We start from the raw sequence: 24,361 nt of genomic DNA on the forward strand, positions 1-24,361 counted from the left end.
CGATGCAGGGGACGTGGGTTCGTGCCCCGGTCCGGGAAGATCCCACATGCCACGGAGCGGCTGGGCCCGTGAGCCACGGCTGCTGAGCCTGCACGTCCGGAGCCTGTGCTCCACAACGGGAGAGGCCACAACAGTGAGAGGCCCACGTACCGCAAAAATAAAAATGCTCTGAAAGTTTAAGTGAAAAAGGATTTTCTAGATGGCAGCTTCCATTTGTGTTTTCAATGAAGTCTGGCTCACGGCATAGCACCCTGGAATCAGATCTGGGTTCAAGTGTCAGGCCCACTTCCTACCAGCTGTATGACTTTGGACAAGTGGCTCAACATCACTGAGCTACAATTTTCTCAGCTGTAAAATAAGGATAATAATACCTACCCTGTAGTAATGATGAATGAATTACATATGACAATGTACGGACGTGTGTAGCACAGTGATTCCATAGGGGCATCCTAAGAGCCCCAAAATGATGGCTTTAATCATCATCTTGTATTTCCCAGTCTTTGTGATCACATCCTTGGGAGCCCAACCAAGAAGTGACAGTACACTCTAATGGGGGTGACGGGCAGAGTCCCCAGTGCCTAATAGAGACTAAGCCATGGTAATCCCATCGCAATCCTACGGTTGGTTAGTCTAACAGCCACAAGGCAATTTAGCTGGGTGAGGATGAAGCCTCAGCTTTGACCAACCCTGGTGTCCCAAAGAAGTAGCCACGATGCAGGAATTTTATCTTCCTGGTTATTGAGATTATCTCATTCCAAAGGCAAAAACATGGTGTCTTGGCTTGTCTTGGTAGCTCCCCGGTGACAAGTGCCACGGGGCTACCAAATAACTACATGCCACCACCCCCATTTCTTTTTAACTGCATTTTTTGACTGCATTTTTTGATTATGAAACTATTATAGAATCATAGCAAAAACTATATAAAAATATAAAATAAAAAGGGAAGGACTGCCTATGTTCCTACCAATAAGAAACAGTCCCTTTTACATTTCTGTGCACGTTGCTTCAGATTTTTTCTTTATACATATATGCTCCTCCACACGCTTCACCATCATTTAAAAAAAATGAGCTCATACCCTACATACAACTTCATCACTCGTGTGTTCACTTAATATATCTATTTCTGTGTTTGTCTGCCATCATTTTTAATGGCTGCACAGGAATCCATCAAATGCAGACTTCATAAATCATTGATCTATCCTCCAACCGAAGGCACTTAGGTGGTTTTCAGCCTTCTGCTATACTAAACAACATCAGACTGAGTATTCTCACATAAACCTCTATACACAACTGTCCAATTACTTCCTTAGAAGTGGCACTGATGAGTCAACAAGTGTACAGTTTTTAAATGCCTTATGAAAAAAACAAAACAAAACAGCTAGCCTTGCTGAGATGGGAGGGTGAGAGAGGCATTTGAGTAACAGCGAGACACTGTCTTTTAGGCCCAGGTAAACAAAACAGCCTTCTGTTGGCCTTCTCCCCTGCCTTCCCATCATTCACCTCCTGGGAAACACGTCTCTGTCACTAATGAAAACAACTAAATCCTCCTGTGCAAAATCCAGGGTCCAAGAGCGAGTGTCTGTGAGACAAAACTTGGGGTGTCATCTGGAAATGCAATGCGAAGGATCAGCAGGAAGTGGCTTATAAAGGCAACAAACGCTCCCGAACGGCTCCCACGAGCCTCCCACTGGGCCCCCCTGATGTGCAGGGTGGGCAGGCAGTCACCTCAGTGACCTCAACTGAGGACCCAGTGGGTAGGGAGGACGAGTCTCAAGGGCACACTGGAAGGAAGAGAAGCCATGCCACACTCCATCCTGAATTCTGAGGGACCCACCAACAGGATGAAAACCCACAAATCGATGCAGATGTACTCAAGTGGCCCGCATGCGTACACACAGACACAACCAATGAGGGCATAAGAGAAACAGAGTCACTGGGCTAAGAGGAAGTTGCAAGAAATAAAATTTCAAAATGCTGCATTAGGTACAGGTAAACATGCGGACAGAAAGGGCTCTCAGTCGTGCTGCTCGCTGGCAGGGGGACCCTCAAGTCCCTCATGGGGCCTCTATGACCAGGTAACCAAGAAGCTCTAAGCTTAACCACAGAGATCTGATTAACTTTGGGTTTTGGTATTTTGAGTTTTCTTTCCCTGGCTATGGTGTTTTAATTTCTATTTTTACAATCTTTTTTTTTAAAAAAAATCTCCCTTTCAGTGATTGTCTACCGTCTGTCCCGGGAGCTTCCATTGTTTCATACTCATTTAGTCCTGACTACCCCCTTGGAAGGTATATGTTATTCTTACTTTATGCTCTAAACGTGCTTGAGGTCACACATCTAATTGGAATAAAGATGGTTCCTGGTTTTATCCTCATGGTACAGAGGAGTTACTCAATAAATAGCTCATGGCTGAATGAATAAATGCACACATGAACGAATAAATTATGTTGTAGACTCCTTTCTAAACCCATGAAGTTTTCACTATATAAGACTCCTTTTACACGTGTCTTTTTGATAAAGTTATCTCAGAATCTTTTTTGAAAATTAGACATACATCAACAATCAGAAACGAGCAAGACTTCTATTCCATCTATAGGAAACAGGTGTCACTGCCACAGTGCCCTGTCCCGGGAAGACCGTCATAATCCAGCAACTAAAGGGTTACACCTAGCTCAGCGGGGGCTTCCAGGGGCCTGCTCCCAGGCTTGGGTGACCTCAAAGTCTGATGGTTTCTTGTTGAATATATAGGGTATCACTCCTGGAAATAAGTAACTTAACATCCCAGGCCTACAGTTTTTGCTCATCTGGGTAGAATTAACATGTTGACCTAGAGCTAGTTTCCTCTAGCTCGAATATTTCATCACCCTATGAGAAGAGAAGATGGAAAGCAGTGAAGGAGAAAGCCAAGTCCAGGGCAAAGGCAGCACTGGCTATGGACAGTGGTTACTGCCCTAAATCCAACTTTAGCGGGAACTCTCACATTTAGCTGAACTTCTGAATCACCTGGAGCACTTAGTAAACCCACTGATTCTTGCTCTATTTCACTTCCCTGCAAGAGGTGTTGTTTGTTTGTTTGTTTGTTTGTTTAAAGACTCTGCATGAGGCTCCCAGGGTACTTCTAAAGTTTATCTCTGATTACCAACCGCTGCTCTTAATAGGGGAAATCCTTGAAGCTGAATGAATTGACATTCGCAGAGAGGATATTTTCCCCTCTGGCCAGAGGGACTTCTCCCCGCCCCACCAGCTTTCACTCCCTGTGCCAAGGCTACCTGGTTTTGGAGGTTTCCGTGACCTGCTGGTCCATCCCTCTAATGGCTGCTGGTGAACTGTGCCACATTCCAAAGTTCTCTCCAACTGTTCTGAGCCGCCTGCATCTGAATTCAAAGAAGGGGTGCAGAAGCAGCTGGAAGAGAGAAACCAGAGTGGCATAGTCCAGCAGCAACCTTTGAAAGAGCCAATCAAAACTGCCAGGCTTCTGATTCATCACACGGGGTGAAGGAAGGGCCTGTCATATCGGTCACTGGCAAGCAAAAACCAGAAAGAAAACTAAAAGTTGGCACTGGTGATTTGAAAGGTGGCACTCAAAGGCCCCCACCAATAATTAGAACCCAAATAAAGCTGTTTTGAAAAGTTAAGCCATCTTTTGTTGTCCTCAATCTTTACTTTTTCAGATTCCCTCCTTTTTGTGTTTTCAACTGAACTTGACAATGACTTGTCCTCTAGTCCAGAAAATCAAATGTCTATTTAATTGGATAATTAAATTGAAAAGTGAACCCTGAGGATTTTTGGAATGATAGTATTAAGAAAGACTTTTCTCTTCCTCTCTTGAATCACATTATTTCCTTTTTATTACATGATATATGTATGTTTTAGACACATGTATAAAATATGCAGTGGCTATTTCAGATTTTGGAATTCAAGAAGTAAAGGTCAACATTCTTACTAGCATGGGCAAAAAGATGTGATAAATGTCTTGCCATTGAACTTGCCAGCAGCTGGCAGTCGTGGCACCCTGGCTATTGTTTCTGAGTACACCCCTCCCTCAGACTCCCACCTCCACCCCTTGGCTCTGTAGAGAGTCTAACTGACAGAATATTTTAGTTATGTTCCACCTAGCCCTGGTGGTTAAGAACACAGGACTGGATGGGATAAAGCCGAAAGCCTTAACGATGCCATATGCTACAACTTGGCTATACCAGGTTATAAGCAGCCAATGTCATCCCTTGTTAAAGGATTCACTTTAGAAGTAATAATTCCAGGGGAGAACAGGACTTCACACTCTGTCACAGTGGAAGAACCTGATACAGATACAAGATGAAACAAGTGATCATTTTAGAAAAACCCCCTTTGTCTTGAATTTTGGTCTTATTTGGAGAAGCCAGAAAAACCCTGAGAAGTTATTTAGTTTGGGGAAGCAACTTTTGAAAATAAAGAATAGGGAGAGGGATAAATTTTCAGAAAGAGGAAGTCCAGGAATAAACAAGATGGTATTTTAACAAACACCCTAAAACACAGGACCAAATACATGGACGGTTTCTAATGATACACTATCATCAGAGAGAAAGTAACAAGGCTTCAAAGACAGTGAAAGGGTGCTTCAGGACTGCAGAATGAGAAGCACACAGAAGCATAAGCTTTCCGGTGTGCCCAGAGGACATGCCCCTGACACTGGCCAAGTGTGTCAGCACCGAGCCTCAAAGAATCTGACCAGGATGGAAGAAGATCTACGGTGGGCATATATGCACTCGATTGACACCTGACAGTGCAACCCACAGCTCCATTCCTATACTTCCTGAAGCCACAGAACATTAAACTGAAGTTGACTGGAAAATTCCCATAAACATATAGAAGTTTTTGTGCGTTGCATTTGTTAAGACGTTTTCATAACCCTACACTGTAAAAAAAAAAAAAAAAAGTCCAAATGAATAGAAGACACCAACCCAGCAAGAAAACACAAGCAATTGCTGATTGAGGATACGGCGACAATAGCCTCAAGACATTACTAAAGCATAAGCCTAAACGTGAGCAACTGCAACAAAAGAGGCAGCTCTGCCCACAGTGGGCTTGGAGCCCCTGCTCTTTGAGTTCCAATCCTGGATTTGTCACTTATTCACTGTGTGACCTTGGACACGTTACTAAACCTCTTCATAGCTTCCACATTTGTACTGATACAATGGGGATATACCTACCTGGCTTGAAGACTGAATAAAAAACAATGTAAATGGTAGGGCTCTGTAGTCTGTGAAAGGGCTACATCTTTGTAGCCTGGCAACTAACCCAGCTCACACAGCGGGGGGTCTCTGCTGAGGGAAGAAGCAAATACCTGAGGTGTCACACGCACGCCTTCCTGTTGAGGGCTCTCTGTGAGGGGTGCTGAGCCTATAGATAACGTGGGGTTTGTTTTGTTCCTCTTCACCTTCTTGCTCGTCAATGGACAGCAGTGGTTCAATAAAATAATCCCCATCGTGGGACCGGAATGTGCCCAGCTGCAAATAAAGAGAGATGAGAGGTTGATTTAATATAACTCAGCCACTGGGAGGAAAAGGACAGTGGAATGTTGCCAAGTGAACGGCACCATTACCCAATCCCTTTCCCATGAGGGCTGCTTAAACTGAAAAGTCCTCCTGACATATTTGGAAAAGCAGTTGTTTCTTTTGTCTGTTTGTTTTGGTTTTTTTCCCCACTCTCTGTCATATCAGTACCTTACCCTTGATTGGACTCGACTTTATTGCACCTGCTATCCAAACCTGTCTGTGAGAAATACTTCCTTGGTGCTCAAGTTCTAATTATGTACACTCCTACAGACTGTTGAAAGAGAGTGTTTCTGTGCATTAAGACAGTCTGGAAACTCAGGGACAAGTATCAGCTCCAAAAGCAAAAGCCTACCCAAGGAAGCCTTATTATGACTTCAAACTAGAAAGCATATGCTGACCACAAGGCACTCCAGGTGGTGCCACCCGTGACACTGGCACATGAGTCTCTTACCACCCCTTCCCTTGGCCATAGGGAGGGACATGGGAAAAGACTTTGCAGTCAGGCTGCCAGAGGTTCCAATCCCAGCACTGCCACTTACCCACCCACCTTGGGCAAGTTCCTTAACTGCTCTGAGCTTCAGCTTCCTTGTTTATCAATTAAGGACAAAAATACTTACTGTCACTCGTGCAGATTAATAAGATAATGCGTGTGAAGTGCTTAGCAAAGTGATACCTTGTAAGGGCTTAGAACACATGAGTGGCTTTTGGTGTTGCAGGGTTAGCCTCTAACCACCAGGATACAATTTGCGTTTACCAATCACTCTAAGCACCTTGAAAGAGGTAACTCGTTCTCCTCCCCTTCCCAAGTACCAACAAGTTTTGCAAATGATTAATGGTGATTCAAAGTTGAACCACCCAAACAAAACATTACAAGAACACTAAAAAGTTCCCCATGCCATGCCGGTGGGCAATGTTTCAAGGGAAGTATCAAGCTCTTCTTTCTCCATTGTTCCTTTTCCCTGTGGCGGGAAAAAGGCAGAGGCCTTTGACTTTCCCCTGGACGTAGGGAAATGAGCGTCCTTGAACGTCAGCAGCAGCACAGGCATCATCCAGGAGTAGGTTAGATACTCAAATAATCGCAGTCCACCCCAAATCTGATCTACTGAATCAAAGTATCTGGGGGTAGGGCCCAGGAATTGAAATTTTAGAATTCTTAGGCATGATAAAGTTTTCCAGCACTTGGCTAAGACACTGGGGTTCCCAAACCCAGCTAAGTGTCAAAATTGCCTAGGAAGTTGAAAAAAAAATTTAGATTTGGGGTGCCACCCTGTATCTGCAGATTTGGAATTTCCAGTGGTGACGACTAACATCCGTATTTTTTAAAAAGCTCTCCGTGTGGCTCATGAACCACTGACTTAAAGAGAAGACAGCTCTAGTGTCGTCTGGTGTCAAAATAAGAGACAGAGTAACTGGTGTCCAGAGAAGAAGTGATTTAACAAGTTTATTTTCACCCAGACACCTCTCTCCATTTTCAACATACAACTCTGGTGTTCTCTGAGCACAGAGCAGGAAGCTGGCTACAACATGGGAAAGCTACTAGAGACAGGCTATAAATATTGAGAAAGAATCTGGGAGCCCATCTGGTGAAGATCTGGCACCTTTGATTACTGAAAGGGGAAACTGAGGCCCAGAGAGAGGAACTGGCTTATCCCCTTCAGTGATACAGAAGCAGCTGAATAGTACCCATGGTGAATCTAGAACTCAGGTACCCTGACTCTAGTCCAGTGCCTTTAAAAACAAACAAACAAACAAAAAAACAAACAAACAAAAACAAGAACTTTGAAATTCTCTTTAAGAACATAGATTCATTCTCTGGCCCATGGTTAAGAGTACGGGTCAGAGGATTGGGTGGGAACCCCAACTCTGCCACTTACTAGCTGTGAAACCTCCAGCAAGGCCCCAACTCTCAAAGCTGCAGTGTCCTCATCAGCAAAATGGGTTGTTTCAAGGATTGGGCTGTTGTAAGGAGTTAGATGAAATAATGCATACATAAAATACTTATTATAGTACAAGACACATAGTAAGAGTTCAATAAATGGTATCTATAGGAAGTCAGATTAATTTTGTGGCTGATTCACAAAACAATTGCTTGACTGAAGAGTAATCCTCTCTTGGGTAAGGTGACCATTTATTCAAACACAGGTACTAAGTGCTTATAATATACAAGGCTCCAATACGGGAGAGAAATGAATTGATGCTGACCCTACTGCCAAGGAAAAGGGGATAGAACACGTGTTCCAAGAACCATACTACAAGCGACAGCACACTAAACATCAAAGAGAAATGCAGGTAAGAGTCTATAAAAGTGGAGACGGAGAGACAACAGCAGTCTGAAGGACGACAAAGAGGTTTCCCGGGGAACAAGATACCTTAGTTACACTTTGAAAAGGGTATGATTTGAGGATGTGAAGCAGGGTGAGATCACCAAGTAAATCCAAAGGCCCAAAGGCTATGAGGTAGAACTAGGACGGGAGGGAAATGCAGAGAAATGCGTGAGAGCAGGTTGCCTGAAATGCAGGATTTGTGAAGGAAAGCTTAACAGATGCGAATGGACATGTGGATGTGAAAGGGGTGAGGAGGTCCACTGTCAATGGTCTGACGTGCCAGATGGAGGAGTTTACAGTCGTTCACTAGGCGGTGGGGTGGTCTGTGAAGTAAATGAACAGGGTAGCCATGCGATCTTGTGGTGCCTTGTCATCAGTCATCTGTTAGCAGTGTGTGGCAGGGATTAAAAAAAAAAGACCAGAGAAGAAGCCAGATGGAAATATTTCTTAAGACGTCAGTCCTAACGACAGAGGAAGAGAGAGGGAAACAGGTCCAGAGTCATAGGAGGGAATGTTCAGAACAGGTGAGAAGCGCATCTGAGAGGGAATTCAGGGAAACTAGTAACTGACCAGAGGGGTGACGGGAGTGGGGAAGGTTGGCATGACTCACTCTGAAGAGTGAAACATTTCCAGGAAGGTTTCCTGTGTGGGCCACGAGGAACGTCAGGATACTATTAGTACTGAAACGGTAAGGGGGCATCTTGGGAAGAAAGATAAATTCCAGGAGGAAGACAAAGGGGCAAGGGTTTTGGAGCTAGATTCGTCCCTGAAGATAGAAACAGCCAGCTCACATATTTTTCGTATGTATGCCAGACCTTGCCCCCCACCTCCCCCAAAAAGGGCCAGATTGCAAATTAAACGCAATATAAACGGACTCCTCAAGGTCTAGACAGTCCTTCTGAAGTCCCGGCCCTCAGTTCCCTGAGAGAGTTACGACTCCGCAGTTAACACGTGCGAATTACCACCTAAAATTGCCAATAGAAACTAAGGTCCTGCGCAGTAAAACATACCACTGCTGGGGCCACTCAGCGGGGTGTGGAGGCGGGGAGGGAGGAGGAGTAAAGGCTGTTTACAAACTTGACGTACACACGTAGCCCTATCAGTAAGGTTCTGGAATTGTGGGTTACAACCTTGGGATTTGGGTACACTCTGATGCCCTGGGTTCCGGCACCTAACTTGTGCCCACCCAAACCCCAACCTTGCTAAGAGCAGAAAGATTCCAGGCGTCTTGGGGCAGTGGTGACTCACTGCAGCACCCCCTCCCCTTCGCCTAACTGCCGTCTCCGCCCACCCCCAAACCATGTCAACAAAGCACGGCGGCTCTGGGAGCTTTGCTGGGGGCTAAAGGCGTTCATCTTCGTCCTCGCATCCCAGCAGGCTAACCCTACCCCATCCGAGTCTTCAAGCTTGCCTCGCTCCCCACCCGACCCTTCGGTTGAGCAGCGGAGATAGATGAGACATCCAGATGCGGGACTCGAGCCACTCACAGCAGCCCGTGGAGGGGGCAGCCAAGAGCCCTGGGTAAGTATCCAAGCTCCCACTTGGAAAAAGTAACGACGGGGAGTTAATGGGTGCTCTGGGGAAAAATAATCGTATCACGGGGGCGCACGGCGGAGAGCGCCCGTGCGCTGGGAGAGTCTGACCCGCGATAGTTTCTGCGTCACAGCGCGAGGGAGAAACGCACGTTGCTTGCGAAAGTCCTAGAACAGCTCTTGCTCGGGTCAAAACCTTACAACGGGTCCTCAAATATCAGGAGCGGAGAGGGCGGACACCGCGTGGGGCCCACTGGAGGGCAAGTGGGGCGGGGGGGGCGTAACTAGGCAGGGGGTAGGGGTATCAACTTGGATCCCCTGCTAAGTGCGTATTTTGCAGCGCAGAGAGGTGGCCGCCCCGCCCTCTCGCCTTCCCTCTCTAGGGAAACGCGCGCCGCAGGCTCTCTTTTCGGATTCTCTGGCACCCCATGGGTGGTGGAAATCCCAGAAGAACTGAAACCTCCTCCGGGCAGCCTCTCCAAGCTCTCTCCCAGTATTTCTGCTTCTCGGGGCCACCCCACCAGCAGGGTGCAGAGTCGCACTGCGCCGCACCCCCATTCCCAGTTTCCTCCCTAATGCAAAGCGTCCAGGGAAGGCTCCGCCCCATTCCCCGCCCCCTGAGCCCTCGGCCCACCCTTCCGTTCCTGGGACGGGACCTGTTCCCTGTCAATCCAGCTCAGCCTCAGGGTTCCTGGCGCGTGAAAAAAGGCCCTGAGAGAACGTGGGGACTCTAGATTACGCAGCGCACTCCAAGACACACGGAAGGAACTTCCCCATACCCGTGGCTGGGGATTCTCAGCCCACACCCCCGACTCAAGACGCGCCAATAAGGAGTCGGGTTCTCAGTGCGCTCAGCTGCTCGGCTCCTGGGCGGCCGAGTTTGCAGCAAGGAAGGACAACTCTCTGAGTTTGGAAACCGACTTCCCAGCCACCTACCGGTGTGGGGCAACACTCAGCTGAGTCGAATTCGGACCCTAGAAATCTCCGAAACATCCAGAACTCCCCGGGGGCGGATGCGTGCGCTCCTCTCGCGCACTCACCGGTGTAGCCACCCAAAGCGTAGGACGCAAACAAGTTTGTAGCTGATACTTAACGCCAGAGCAGAGACGGCGCAGTGAGGGTCTTAGACGAAGAGAGCAATTAAGTCTCCTAGAAGCGGGTGAGGAGGCGAGAGGGCAGGGGAGGGGTGCGCGTCCACTTACCATTCCTGAGCAGAGGCTGATGACGGCCGTGTGCTCAGACTTGGTATTGACATGGCCTTTGTAGAAACAGTGCTTGAGTTCCGCTTCCTCCTCAGAATAAAACTTTGTCTGGTTCACCCCGGGTGCCCCGAGGAGGGTGACAGTGAACATTGGAGCGATAAATCCGGCATGGGCGGTGAGATTAAATAGAAATTGCTGGCCGAAGGCGGAGAGGCGGTAATGCGCTTGGGTGTAGGTAGCGGAGGAAGAGGAGGAGGCGAAGGCAGGCCAGGGGTCAGAGGCAGAGTTAAGGCTCCGTCGCCTTCTTTTGAAGTGTACGTTCGTGGGAAAGGGTTCTCCGAGAGCGTTCACTCGGATGGGAGACGCGATTTCGTATTCGCTCAGAGTCTCTAATAGTTTCACTGCAGAGAGAAGCAGAGGCACAAGAACCAATAATTCAATTTTCCGCAAGTTTTAATTTAAAAATGAAGTGGGCGGTTTCGTCCTGAGTTATTTTCCAGCTTCCCCCTCCTGCCCCCCCATTTGAGTCAATCCCTTCACCTTCAGTCACTGGACAAATATTTGCTGAACACCTACTATGTGCCAGGAACAGTGTTAGGCGCTGTCGGAGCCAGACAATGAATAAGTCAAAACACATAACATGATTACAGATCCTGACAAATACCCTGAATAAAATAAAACACGCCACGATGGGGTGCCCCCAGTTACTAAGTAACTGTAGTTTGGGGCCTGGGGTGGGGAAGGAAAAAGATCCGGCTAAAAGAAGGGGGAGACGACAAAGTTCGTTCCACAGTGTGTCTCTCTCTAGAAATAGGCTGAGAATGACCTAAAGAAGGGAGAGGCTGCAAAGCGGGAGACCATTCTTTCTAGGAAAAGGATAAGAGAGAGAAAGAGAGAGAGAGAGAGGCCTCCGCTGCGGGGTGCCCGCTGTCGGACACGGAGGCTGGGGAGCTGGCGACAGGGGCGGAGGGGTCCCGGTGGCCGAGCCTCGTTACCTTGCCTCGGGTGCAGCCTGTCCCTGCGCACGGCCGCCGCGGCGTCTGGGCTCCCCGTCTCGGCCAGGTCCCGCACTAGGAGCGTTAGCAGTGTGGCCCAGGATACAAACTGCATGGTGCTCCCCACCCCTCCCCCGCCGCCCCCACTCCCCCCTCCCTCCTGTCCTCCTTGGCGGCTGCGGCGGCGACGCTAGGCAGCGGCCGCGGAGAGCGCTCGGAGCCCGCCGCCAACTTTTGACTTTAGGAGTCGCTGAGGTCTCGCGGCGAGGGTCCCGTCTGCGCTCGGCTGAGCAACGCCGCCGCCTGCCGAGAGCTGAACCGCTCGGGCCGCAGGAGGAGCCGGAGGAGGAGGAGGAGGAGGAGAACTGGGGCTCGGCTGCTCGGCCGCATAATGTCCAGGGAGCGGGCAGGAGAAGGCGCGGAACATGCGCTCCGAGGCGCGCCGGGCGCCCTGTGCTGGCGGGGATAGCGGAGCGGCTTCTTGAATGGGGGGCTGGGGGGCGGAGGCGTGGGGGGGGGCGCGGGTCCTCCGCTGCTCAAGTACCCAGGTCCCCGCCTCTAGGAGGAGAGGGGAGGAGAAAGCGGAGGGAGTGGGGACCGCCTCCTCCCAGATCGAGTCCGCTCCTCGGCCGCCCGTGCGGGACTCGAGCTCCCAGAGGCGCCGGGAGCGCTGGGGCAGCCCATTGCGGTCCCGCCACCACACCGGGACGGGCTTTCCTGAGACTCCCTGCCCTGGGGACGGAGAGCGGAGAAAGTTCTCTCCCTTTCCTGGCGTTCCCAGTCTGTCTCTCTGCCGTCTCCTCTCTCCCTTCCGAATCTCTCTCCCTCGCCCTGTGTCTCTGTGCCGCTCTGTCTCTGTCCCCCCGTTGTGGTCTCTTCCCCCCTCCCTCTCTAGTTCCCGCATCTCCCCCTTTCCTTTTCTTTTTCTCTGCTGTCCCCATCCCTCCCTCTTCTCCTTCCCCCTTTATGAATTTCTGTCCCTGACTACCCCCTTCTTTTGGTTTCTTACAAGTGAAAGTGGCCCAGCGCAGGAGCGCCTTCCCTTCCTACACTTTCTCACTAGGGCCGAGATTTGGCATCGGAGCTCCGCTCTCGGTTTAATCGCCTCAAGTCAAGAGGTTTAGAGTTGGGGTTCTTATTTTGCAGTTCGCGGTGTGTTACAAATCCATGGTCTCCTGAAAGTTTCGCAAAGCTTTAAAGCTGTGCTTTTCCCAACCTCCGTCCCCATCGCGAGAAGGTCCATAGCTTTCTGTACGTCTCGGGCCCAAAAAAGGTTAAGAACCGCTCTGGGCAGCGAGAGGAGGCGGGGACTTAGGCGCCCCCGACTGCCTCCGGGTATAGAGATATGGGCATGGGGCGGGGAGGGGGGGAGGTGGGGAGGAGTGCGAGGGGACTGTCGTGGACTCGAGGGGAAGCACCAGTGCCTGGAGGGATTTCTCAATCACTTCCGCTTGCTTTTTGCCAAAGAGATGCTTGGAGCAGCTCAAAGCTGACACTTCAAGCTATAACTACCTCTGCCTTGGGATGCATATTTGGAAGTCAGAAGAATTCAGGCCAAGAGGGAGGATGTGTTTGGGGGGGGGGGTCGGGGGGGGAGGAAAGAGAGAGGGAGAGAGGTGTTTAATCCCTGATGTTTCAAACAGTTTCTGTAAAAATGAGTATTTGCCCAAAAGTCCCAAAACGAGAGTTTTCTGTTGCTTGGTAGGCTGGCACTCAAGGTTGAAAATACCAGATTGCCAACACCCGGGACCAAATAGCAATATTCTATACGTGTCCACTACTCTGGAAACATTAATGCATATATTTCTCCTGGAAGAGGGAAAAATGACTTGGCAAGACTGAAATTTCCTAAAGAAGTTGTTAACCCAGATAGACCAATGTTACCATTATCTGTCTGACTGGGATTTAGGATGGGTACACAACGTGAAGATGGCAAAACAGAAATACCTGTCAAGTGCACAATCAGATTTTTAAAGGGTAACATTTAAAGCTTTTTCTAAAACCTTCAAAGTAATTGACTAAAAGACATTTCTGCTAATACACAATCTTTCTTTCCATTATGTAATAAAAATTCCTCACAATCACAGTGTCTAAGGTTTGCTGAGAGTTTAGCAGGGAACAGAAAAATATCAAGAAATCAAACTATTAGGTGATTCCTATGGAAAATATTCTAGGACATCCACTATAAAATTACTTAAAAATGTAGCACGTGTTCAGTATTTCCCATTAAACAATTTTCCTCTTTTTCAATTTAAATCCCTCCTGATAGAGAATCTAACAGTATAGAAATGATTATATGTAAGGGCAGAAGTTTCCTTTGTGTACTCTTTCTCCCTAGTTTTCTTTCTAGGACTTGGCATTAAAGGATGAACTTTGTTTATGGTTCTTTAAAATTGCTCCTAATACAACCAATCATTTCCACAGCTAATAGGGATGAAAACTACACAGTATCTCTTGCAACCTCCTGAGGTGACCAAGAGCCTGGATTTCTAAGTTTCTTATCCTCAGTGAGTCTGTTCATCCTTTCTTAAGTGTTATTAGCTTACCTCTGAATTTACATCTAGTCTCAAAAAAAATCTTAGTAAGATGTTTGAAATTATAAGAAATTAATAGGTAGATTGAGCTAGCTAACTAAATAATTCAGGTCAAAATCTGAATAATAATAATGATAATAACTTTGAGTGCATACCACGTGCTACACCTTGTGCATTGAATACAGCATTTAATTCTTACAGCAGCCCTATGAGGCAGGCAGTATTAGTAATTTCATTTTACAGATAAGGATATTAACGTTTAAAGAGGTAAAATAATTTGATAAGGGTCCCCCAACTAGTGAGAGACAAACTCTTGTTTGTCTCAAACTCTGTTTGAGATTCAAACTCTGTTTCAGCAGTTTAGTCCAAGTTCATAATTATCATATAGAATGAATAAATGAGAAATGTTGCTAGGTTTGGGGGGGGTTGGTTTGGGTGAGGGTGACTAAAATCATCAAGAGAATTGTCTCAACTGTCTTTGCTATGTATGATTTGTTTTTGGCTCTCTTGCTCCTTTCTCTAAGGTTGAGTATTTCATGATAATCCTCTTAATCTATTTCATTCATATTTCATGATGTTTTCTTCAGCATCTAGTACAGGTCTGGCACATAGTAGGAGCTCAAGAAATGTTTATTGAATGAATGAATAAATATAAACCTTCTATTTTGTTTCAATTGTGCTAAAATGACTTATCATATTTATAATATGTAATTATTGTATATAAATATATGTGATATATAAATAAATAATACAAATTAATAAGTGATAAATAAATTTATACTTGATATCCTTTTATGGAATACTTGCCACCAGATTTTAGGCCGGAAACTGACTGGAATAACTGTTTAGGAAAGAATCACAGCTACATGACCTTTTAGATTTTTGGTACAACCGTTAAAATTGTGTACAAATTAAAATGTGTATTGAGCCTCAAAACAACCAATAAAATGTAAATTATGAAAGAAAAATATATGTACATGCAGTTTGGAAGTTGGTTCTACAAATAAGAATATAAAATTACCTGAGTGCAGGAGGGGAGACTGGATTCTGTAATAGCTGGCCCCTCACAGAAGTTTGCTCTGAAGGAAGAACCGCTTACTGAGATCACCTGGAGTTAATGGAAGGACAGATGTTAGCCCATTTTCTTCTCCCAGGCTTTACTGGAATTGAATGTTATTGTAGGTTAAATGGGAAGCTTCTTTGGCTGCTGCTTCATGAAAACTGAATCCCAGAGGACTGATGATGGAGATTAGTCACTAGGGAGAGAGAGTCTGGTGAACAGAAATGCGAAGGATGACATCCCAAATGACTTTGCAGAACACCAGTGAAAAGAACAGGAAGGAGATCTGAAGCAAATTTCCACAGAAAGGGAAAACCCACACCCAAACGATAGGGAGACACCAGGAGGCAGAATTAACATGAATTGTTTCCCGAGTGGTCAGTAGTAAGTGGTTTCAGGAATAGGTCAGTCCGTGGTACTGGGTAGCATAGGATTCTGGTAAATGAAGCACCAAGCTGGTGATGGTCAAACTCTGCAGCCCTGAGCAACACATGCTCTTTGATCCAGTTTCATGTTTACAGAGTGGAGGTGGGGAGAAACTGTCATCTTTTACTTGCCACAGGGGAAATGATCTTATTATATTTTTTAAAGCCTTCCAAATACTGACTTCAAGCGTAGCATAACATAGAGAAAGTAGTTTATATCATTTGTAATAATAACATGAGATTCTTTGCATTGAGTTCCTACTTTGTGCTAATTATTTATTCCTCATAGCAGTCCTGCTGTCTGGGTTCTACTCTCTCCATTTTACATATGATGAAAATTAGACTCAGCAAAGTTAAGTGACCTACCCAACATTACAGAGCTAGAACGTGCTGAGCTGGGATTTGACCAGGAGTCACTTTACCTGCAAAGCTTGCCATCTCTATGAATTAGAGCAGCCTAGTGACAGAAAGACGGTCACCTAATGGTTCTTGATCGTTCAGCCTTTATACCTGGCCTTATGAGTATGATCTGTAAGAACATCCTTTCTTTAATGTGAATGCTAAGTCTAAGTTCTAAATAACTCCTCTTGAGCCTGTGTGGAACATCATAGTCTGGTCTTTATGATGGCTCTAGATAGCTCATGACTAGCTTATGGCAATTCTACAAAGGTGTTGACATAGCAGGTGCTCCTTTCCTACTTATCATTCCAGAAGACCATATTTTAGCTATTGCCCAGGCTTTGGAGCCCCAAATGAATCCCACTAATAATCAGTTGAAACACTTAGGGCCTCAGATCCTTATTCTGCCCCCTCTAGTATCCGTAGAATGCGACCTTCAGACCTGGGTTCAACATCGTAACTACAAATGATTCAGAAGTGCTCAGATTCAAACCACTCTTCAACTAAAGCCAAGTTATAAAGCAATACAACGTGTGCAAATACAATTTCTCCATTTGCCAAAAGTCCACATTCAACACAGACAGTTGTTACAGATGTGCTAGCATGGACTCTGACAATGCTCAGAGTACTGTGGGATGAACCAGGATGCTACCTGCCCCCTGAGCCCTGAACTTCTCCCGTCCTGCTTTGTTTCATCCCTTTTGTCTTGTTGTTTGGTGTTCTCTGTTAGACTTTAAACTACACAAGGGCAAGGAGGAAATCTATTGCCCTCCCCACTGTATCCCCTTGGTGCTACCTAATAGGCACTCTATAAATATTTCTTAAATGAATGAGTTTACAATTGCTACAAAACTGTTTCTAGTTTTCAGAGCCAGTATTTTGTTTAATTTGTAAAAGCCATTCTCTCTCTCTCTCTCGCTCTCTCTCTCTCTCTCTCTCTCTCACACACACACACACACACCTCTGCAGGAATGATGGAGGTAATCTCTTTCTCAGGGGGAGGAAAGTCCTGCTTTAATTAGAATCTTCTGGAGTAGAAATTTCCAGAGCTAGACTTTCCCCAATGCCTACATCAAGATTGTGAGCATGGAAAGTAAGAGACCAGTAGTGTGGGCACTTTCCATATCCTTTCCATATCCTGAAAAGAGGGTAATAATCACAGTTGCCTGCCTCAAAGGGATGCTGTGAAAATGAATGGACCGAGGTGTTGGCTTAGTGGCTGGCATATAGGAAGTGATCTCTAAACATCCACATCAGCAGCCTCACCTGCTGACTAACCCACCTACTAGTTAAGAAGAGCAGTTCCTGATTCAGTCTTACAGAGAAGAGCGCTGGCACCTAGCGCTCCTTCCTCAGTTAACCTCCTTCTTCCACCACTGATTTATGGGCCTTTCTTCTTCCGGGAAAGAAAGTATGCCATGTGCGTGCTTATATTTCATTGACTATGTATTTTTTCACATTCATCCTTGTTGTTAGCCCCCCTGTCCTTTTAAAACTTTTTTTCATTTTTAAACAGCTTTACTCTTTCTCATATTCTGCTTATATTAGCAGTTCCTGTAAGTCAGACTTGGCATTTTTTCAAACATTGGGCTTTTTTTTCTGGCAGAATATATATATATATATATATATATTTTGGCTGCGCTACGTCTTCATTGTTGTGGTGTGTGGGCTTCTTATTGTGGTGGCTTCTCTTGTTTGTTGCAGAGCACGGGCTCTAGGCGCACGGGCTTCAGTAGTTGTGGCACATAGGCTTCAGTAGTTGTGGCTCGTGGGCTCTAGAGTGCAGGCTCAGTAGTTGTGGCGCACAGGCTTAGGTGCTCTGTGGCATGTGGGATCCTGCCAGACCAGGGATTGAACCTGGGTCCCCTGCATTGGCAGGTGGATTCTTAACCACTGTGCTGCCAGGGAAGCCCCTCTGGCAGAATATTTTAAATAGCCAAAACATTAGCCAAAACATGATTTCCCATAGAACATTTACAGAAATATATATATATATTTTAAAATTTATTTATTTTTGGCTGTGTTGGGTCTTCGTTTCTGTGCGAGGGCTTTCTCTACTTGTGGCAAGCGGGGGCCACTCTTTTATCGCGGTGCGCGGGCCTCTCACTGTCGCGGCCTCTCTTGTTGCGGAGCACAGGCTCCAGACGCGCAGGCTCAGTAGTTGTGGCTCACGGGCCCAGTTGCTCCGTGGCATGTGGGATCTTCCCAGACCAGGGCTCGAACCCATATCCCCTGCATTGGCAGGCAGATTCTCAACCACTGTGCCATCAGGGAAGCCCAGAAATATATTTTTGTATGGTAAACAATATTTACATATGCAAAAATGTAATTTCCTCTGCCAGATGATGCATAATAGGCTGTCCACCGTAAAGGTATTTATTACAGTAATGGTTAACCTTTGTGAATGCTTACTACTTCTAGGCACAATTGATAAGACAGTATTCAATCCTCTGACAACCCAATGAAATAGGAATGCCGCGAGCTCCACTTTTGAGAGGAAGAAATAAAGACACAGAGAGGATAAGTAACTGGCCCAAGGTCACACAGCTAGTGAGTAGCTAAGTGGGCCTTCACAGGTAGGCTTTCTGATTTCAAGGCGTATTGTTAAACCATAATATTATATTGACTCTCATGTGTATTTATGCTTTTTTAAGCTTAATATAGGATAAACTGTGATGGTCTGGAACACAATCTCAAAGAGTAGAAATCTATACATTAGAAAAAATTCGGGTATCAGGTCAACTGGGGGAAGAGGCCTATAGGGGGTCTGGTTTAGGGAGTCAGTCACAAATGCTGGGGCTTCTGGATATCAGTCCAACTGGGGTTGAGGGAGAGAATTCCTTTCCAACGCCCAGACCACTCATTGACCTAACTGTAAGACTGGCCCTTAGGAACACTGCTCTTCTTCAGTGGTCTCATGGCAACAACCATCCTTATAGACTGTCAAGGCCCTCAGTTCAGCCCAGTATCTTCGTGTTGTTCAGGCCATACTGTGGCCCTTGCTATTACAACAGCATATGGCCGAGAGGCCTGCCTTAGAGTTACAAAGTAGCGCAGGATTTGAATTCCCCGTGAGCTTATGTGGAAGCCTGCTACAAAGATGGTCTTCAAAGAGCTTTTCAAAATATCTCAGCTACTGTGACTACCAAGGACAACGGAGAGGGGCTAGGGGCAGGGAGAAATACCTTCATTTTCCAAATTAACGTGCAAAAACACAGATGCATTGCATGCACCAGCTTGACGCAGTAATGAGGTCATGCGACATGAAATCAGCGCCAGTTGGAAATGGTATATTCACCATGCACCATCTTTGTATTAACTGGCACCAATGACACAAAATAGGTTGCTTCCTGAAATGTAAGCCTAGTAATTAGCGCCTTGTCAAGTCCCTATCAGAAGTTGGCAATGAAAAAAATAGTTTTTGTTTTTCCCACTTAAAAACAGGTCTCACAGTACATATCTCTGGCATTGATGGCAAGCATAACTGGAATAAAGTTCAGCTACTGCTGGGCTCTGTGCTAGAGGTACAGTTACAAAAAGCAAGACGTTGGAGGTATAATGTTCTCCTGGGCACTCGCACCATGGTGGTGATGCCTGAATCCTGATTACAGTCAGCAATGCAAGTTCACCCACATACATTTTTTACACTTCTTACAGCTGATTATTCCGTTCATTAATTCTCACCACCAATCTGGACCTCATGGAACTTATATTTGCTCTAACGTACCTTTTCCAACAGAACGGAAGTCACAGTAGACTTCCCTGAGCGGTGACTGGCCCTCGTGTCCAGGAGGGCCAAAGGTCCTAAAAATTGAAAAGAGACACAATTCAAGACCCTGTCCTCCCCACTTCACTAAGCAGGTGTAAAGGGAAGGGAACCATCAAGAGACAGCAAATGCAATGAAATATTAGGCAGTTATTTAAGAGTCAGGAAGAGCAGTATGTTTTAGCATATAAACATGTCCAAGGTGTATTATTAAGTAAGTGAGTCACAGTGTGGTTTGTGTAATTGGTTCCTTTAGTAGTAAAAACAAAATAAAGCAGCAAAACCTCAGCCTGTGCCAGGAAAGGATCCGCATAGGAAAAAAAAACGTCTAGAAAGATGGATATGCATCATATTATAACCATATGACTGTGATCTCTGAAACTGGGAATTCTGGAGATCTTTTACATTTTTTACATTTCTATGATACCCATTCTCATATTGTTTACTTATGTTTACGATGAGAATACATTATTTTCTTAATGAGACCAGTAGTTGTTTTTCTTTTAATAAAGAGACAGTATATAAAGAAAATATGATGTTGTCACCACCCTTAGGGAAAAGTTTTCTTACAAATTATGCATAATATTAGCTTTTTCTGTAACATTCAATATGTGTTTCACTATTTGAAAATAACCTTATATATATATTGTGTATATGTGGACAGGTGCTAAGAAGAGATTTATGATAGCTAAGTCAGGCTTCTGAGTGAAGTTTGAGGGGAGCTTGTGATTTAGACAGAAATAGAAGCAGTTGATATACGGTAACTGTGGACTTAAAACGTGGTTAGAGAATAATAACTGAGTAGCAGGAAAAAGTAGAAGTTTACCCAACCCCTGACTATATAAACAAGGAAGACATTTGTTTATTTATTCAATAAATATTTATTGAACACCTACTATGCACCATGAAGTTTGCAGATAGCAGAAGAGCTCACAGTCTGGGGGGAAGGGAAACATAAAATAAGTAAATAGGTGAACAAGTATATAATTAAACACTGTTCTAAGTATTGTGGAGGAGATTAAAAGGGAGATAGTTGAGATTAGGTGGACAGAGAAAGCCTCTTTGAGAAGCGCTAGTTAAATGGAAGCCTAGATAGTAAGAAGGAACCAGCCCCTTAAACAACAAGCAGAAGAATATTCTCGGCAGAGAGACCAGCAGGACAATGTCTCAGATAGGAAAGAAGTGGGAGGGTTTCAGAACCCAGAGGAGCCCTTGTGGTTGGAGTTCTGTGAATGAAAGGGAGGGGATGGAGAGTGGGGCTGCAGGCCAGTGAGCCAGGAGCCAGGTGATATGGGGCCTTCCAGGTGAGGAGTTTGTATTTTACTCTGAATGTAAGGGCAAGCCACAGAAAATTCTTAGGCAAGGAGACAGCAAGACACTTCTTTCATTTTGAAAAAATCCCTCTGGCTGCTGTGTGAACGATGGGATCAAGGAGGCTATTGTGTTGTTCAAACAAGGAGGACACTGGCTTTAACTAGGGTAGTGGGAGGATTTAGATATGGAGAAAGTATATTTTAAAGACAGAATCAATAGGACATGGTGAAGGATGTTATCATGGGGATGAGAAGTGGGGGCATCAAGAATGAGTCCCAAAATGATTATGCAGAAATTGCTGTCTTTTATATATACAAATAACAACCACATAGAGAATATAAAAGAAAAAAACCCCACATACAATAGCAACAAAATCACTGGGGATAGAAATAACAAGGAACATACAATGCCTGTAGGAATACTATTTTAAAACACTAATGAGGACCTCAGAGATGTGAGTAGATGGAAAAATACCATATTCTTAGGATGATGGAATGTCACCAAGGTGCCCATTCTCCCTAAGACAGTTTATAAAATGACTGGAAACACAATATCAATACCAACATTTTGTTTCTGTTATTCTTCTTTTGTTTGATTGAGACAAAATTGAACAAAAGTTTATTTGGGAAGATAAACAAAAAAACAGCTTGGAAAACTTTGAAAATGAAGAGCAATGTGGAGAATCTAGTATTAATAACAGATATTAAAATATAATGGAGAGCCTCAGTAAATAAACTGGGTGATACTGGACTGCGAATGAACAGAAAACCCAGTGGAAGAGACTAGAAAATCCAGAAACAGATCTGACTGGGACAGTTTAGTTTCTGATAGAGATGGTTTCTGAAACTGACTGGGAAAACTTGGACCAGTCACTATGCAGTGCTAGAATGACTTGGTAGCCATGTGGTTTAAAATTAATTTTTAATAATAAAAAATAAATTTAAAGTTGATGTTGAGGATGTGGAGAAAAGGGAACCCTTGTACACTGTTGGTAGAAATGTAAATTGATGCAGCCACTGTGGAAAACAGTATGGAGGTTTCTCAAAAATTAAAAATAGAACTATCATATGACCCAGCAAATCCACTCCTGGGTATATATCCCCAAAACCCCCACTAATTCAAAAAGATACATGCAGCTCAATGTTCATAGCTGCTTTATTTACAATTACTAAGATATGGAAACAAGTTAAGTGTCCATCAACAGATGAATAGATAAAGAAGATGTGATATATTTATACATATATATGTACAATGGAACACTACTCGGCCATAAAAAATAACAAAAATTTGCAGCAACGCGGATGGACTTGGAGGGCATTATGCTACATGAAATAAGTCAGACAGAGAAAGACAAATACTGTATGATATCACTTATATGTAGAATCTAAAAAATACAACGAACTACTGAATTACCAATGGTGGGAGGGGCAATGTCAGGGTGGGGGAGTGGAAGGAACAAACTATTGGGTGTAAGATAGACTACAAGGATGTATTGTACAACATGGGGAATATAGCCAATATTTTGTAATAACTATAAATGGAGTATAACCTTTAAAAATTGGATAAAAATTTTTTTAAAAAGTTAAATCTGTACCTCATACTTTAAATTACATGCTTGATCCATATCAAATGAATAAAAAATTGACTGTAAAAATTAAACCAAAACAGGCTTAGAAAGAAACAGGAGTGAATAATTCCTTTCTATCTGTGGCATAAGGAAGACCTCCTAATGCTGACTCGAAATGCACAAGCCACACAGGAAAAAGAAACTGAAATATTTAACTTCATATGAAACAAATAATGTTCTACTTGACAAGAAACATCATAATCCAAATCAAAAGTCAGATGACAAACTAAGAAAATGTTCTGCTCATAACACAGAGAGAAATCTTTCCTCAATCCAAAAGAAAACTCTGCAAAAGGTATCGATTAACAGCTCACAACAAAGGAAATACAAATGGTACAAGCTTGTGAAAGTATACTCAGTTTTATCATAATAAAAAAATTCAAATTAAAACTATACCAAGGGCTTCCCTGGTGGCGCAGTGGTTGAGAATCTGCCTGCCAATGCAGGGGACACGGGTTCGAGCCCTGGTCTGGGAAGATCCCACATGCCGCGGAGCAACTAGGCCCATGAGCCACAACTACTGAGCCTGTGCGTCTGGAGCTTGTGCTCTGCAACCAGAGAGGCCGCGACGGTGAGAGGCTGGCGCACCGCGATGAAGAGTGGCCCCCCGCTCGCCGCAACTACAGAAAGCCCTCACACAGAAACGAAGATGGAACACAGCCAAAAATAAATAAATAAATAAATAAAATTTAAAAAAAGAATCTGTTACAAAGTGAGGAAGGCAATCCTCATTAAAAAAACAAAACAAAAAAAACCCTATACCAACACTAGTTTTTCAGCTATCAGGCACAATACTGATAAATACAGTCAATTATTAAGACTGGGGAACTCTAATACATTGTTGTTGAGTATGTAAATTGACATAAGCCCTAAGAAGGCAATTTGACAACATCTATCAAAACTGCAAAAATCATATACACTTTGACCTAGCATTCTACGTGTTATATATAAATGAGATATTTTTGCATATGTAGAAAAACGACATGCACAAGGTTCTTCGTTGATTGCAGTATCATTTTTTAAATAAATTTATTTATTTTTGGCTGCCTTGGGTCTTCGTTGCTGTGTGCGGGCTTCCTCTAGTTGCAGCTAGCGGGGGCTACTCTTCATTGCAGTGTGTGGGCTTATTATAGTGGCTTCTCTTGTTGCGGAGCATGGGCTCTAGGTGCGTGGGCTTCAGTAGTTGTGGCTCGCGGGCTCTGGAGCGCAGGTTCAGTAGTTGTGGCGCACAGGCTTAGTTGCTCCGCAGCATGTGGGATCTTCCCGGACCAGGGCTCAAATCCCTGTCCCCTGCATTGGCAAGTGGATTCTTAACCACTGCACGACCAGGGAAGTCCCTGCAGTATCATTTCTAATGGCACAAAATCACAAGGAATGAAAACATAAACTATAGGGACTGATTAAATCAATTAAGATACATGCATACAATGAAAGACAATGCATCTGTAAAAGGAATGGGACTTCTTGTGTATGTGTCTGCGTGTGTAAAGGATGGAGAAAATAATATTACATATTTTTATTTGCTTATATATTCTAAAGAAAGTCTGAATGGATACATAAGAAACGAAGCACAGTGGTTACCCTGGAAGGAAGAAGATTGGGAACTGGACATAAGGGGATGTATTATTCTGCTAAGGCTGCATATTAGTCAA

General features: G+C 44.7%; 1 protein-coding gene across 1 annotated transcript in view; it reads right to left on the reverse strand.

The window, feature by feature from the left end:
• The window catches only part of ADAMTS9 (ADAM metallopeptidase with thrombospondin type 1 motif 9), a gene marked incomplete at its 5' end in the record, with an annotated part of 174,170 nt that extends 159,015 nt beyond the window's left edge, over positions 1-15,155 (reverse strand). Inside the window, 3 exons of the mRNA XM_082662846.1 lie at positions 5,321-5,483; positions 10,590-10,990; positions 15,140-15,155. Of these exons, the coding sequence (XP_082518972.1) occupies positions 5,321-5,483; positions 10,590-10,990; positions 15,140-15,155 (580 nt within the window). The remainder of the gene's footprint in view (positions 1-5,320; positions 5,484-10,589; positions 10,991-15,139) is intronic.
• Positions 15,156-24,361: the final 9,206 nt, after the last annotated feature.

This window comes from Grampus griseus (assembly GCF_964374135.1).
Source record: "Grampus griseus genome assembly, chromosome: 10".
Taxonomy (NCBI): Eukaryota; Metazoa; Chordata; class Mammalia; order Artiodactyla; family Delphinidae; genus Grampus; species Grampus griseus.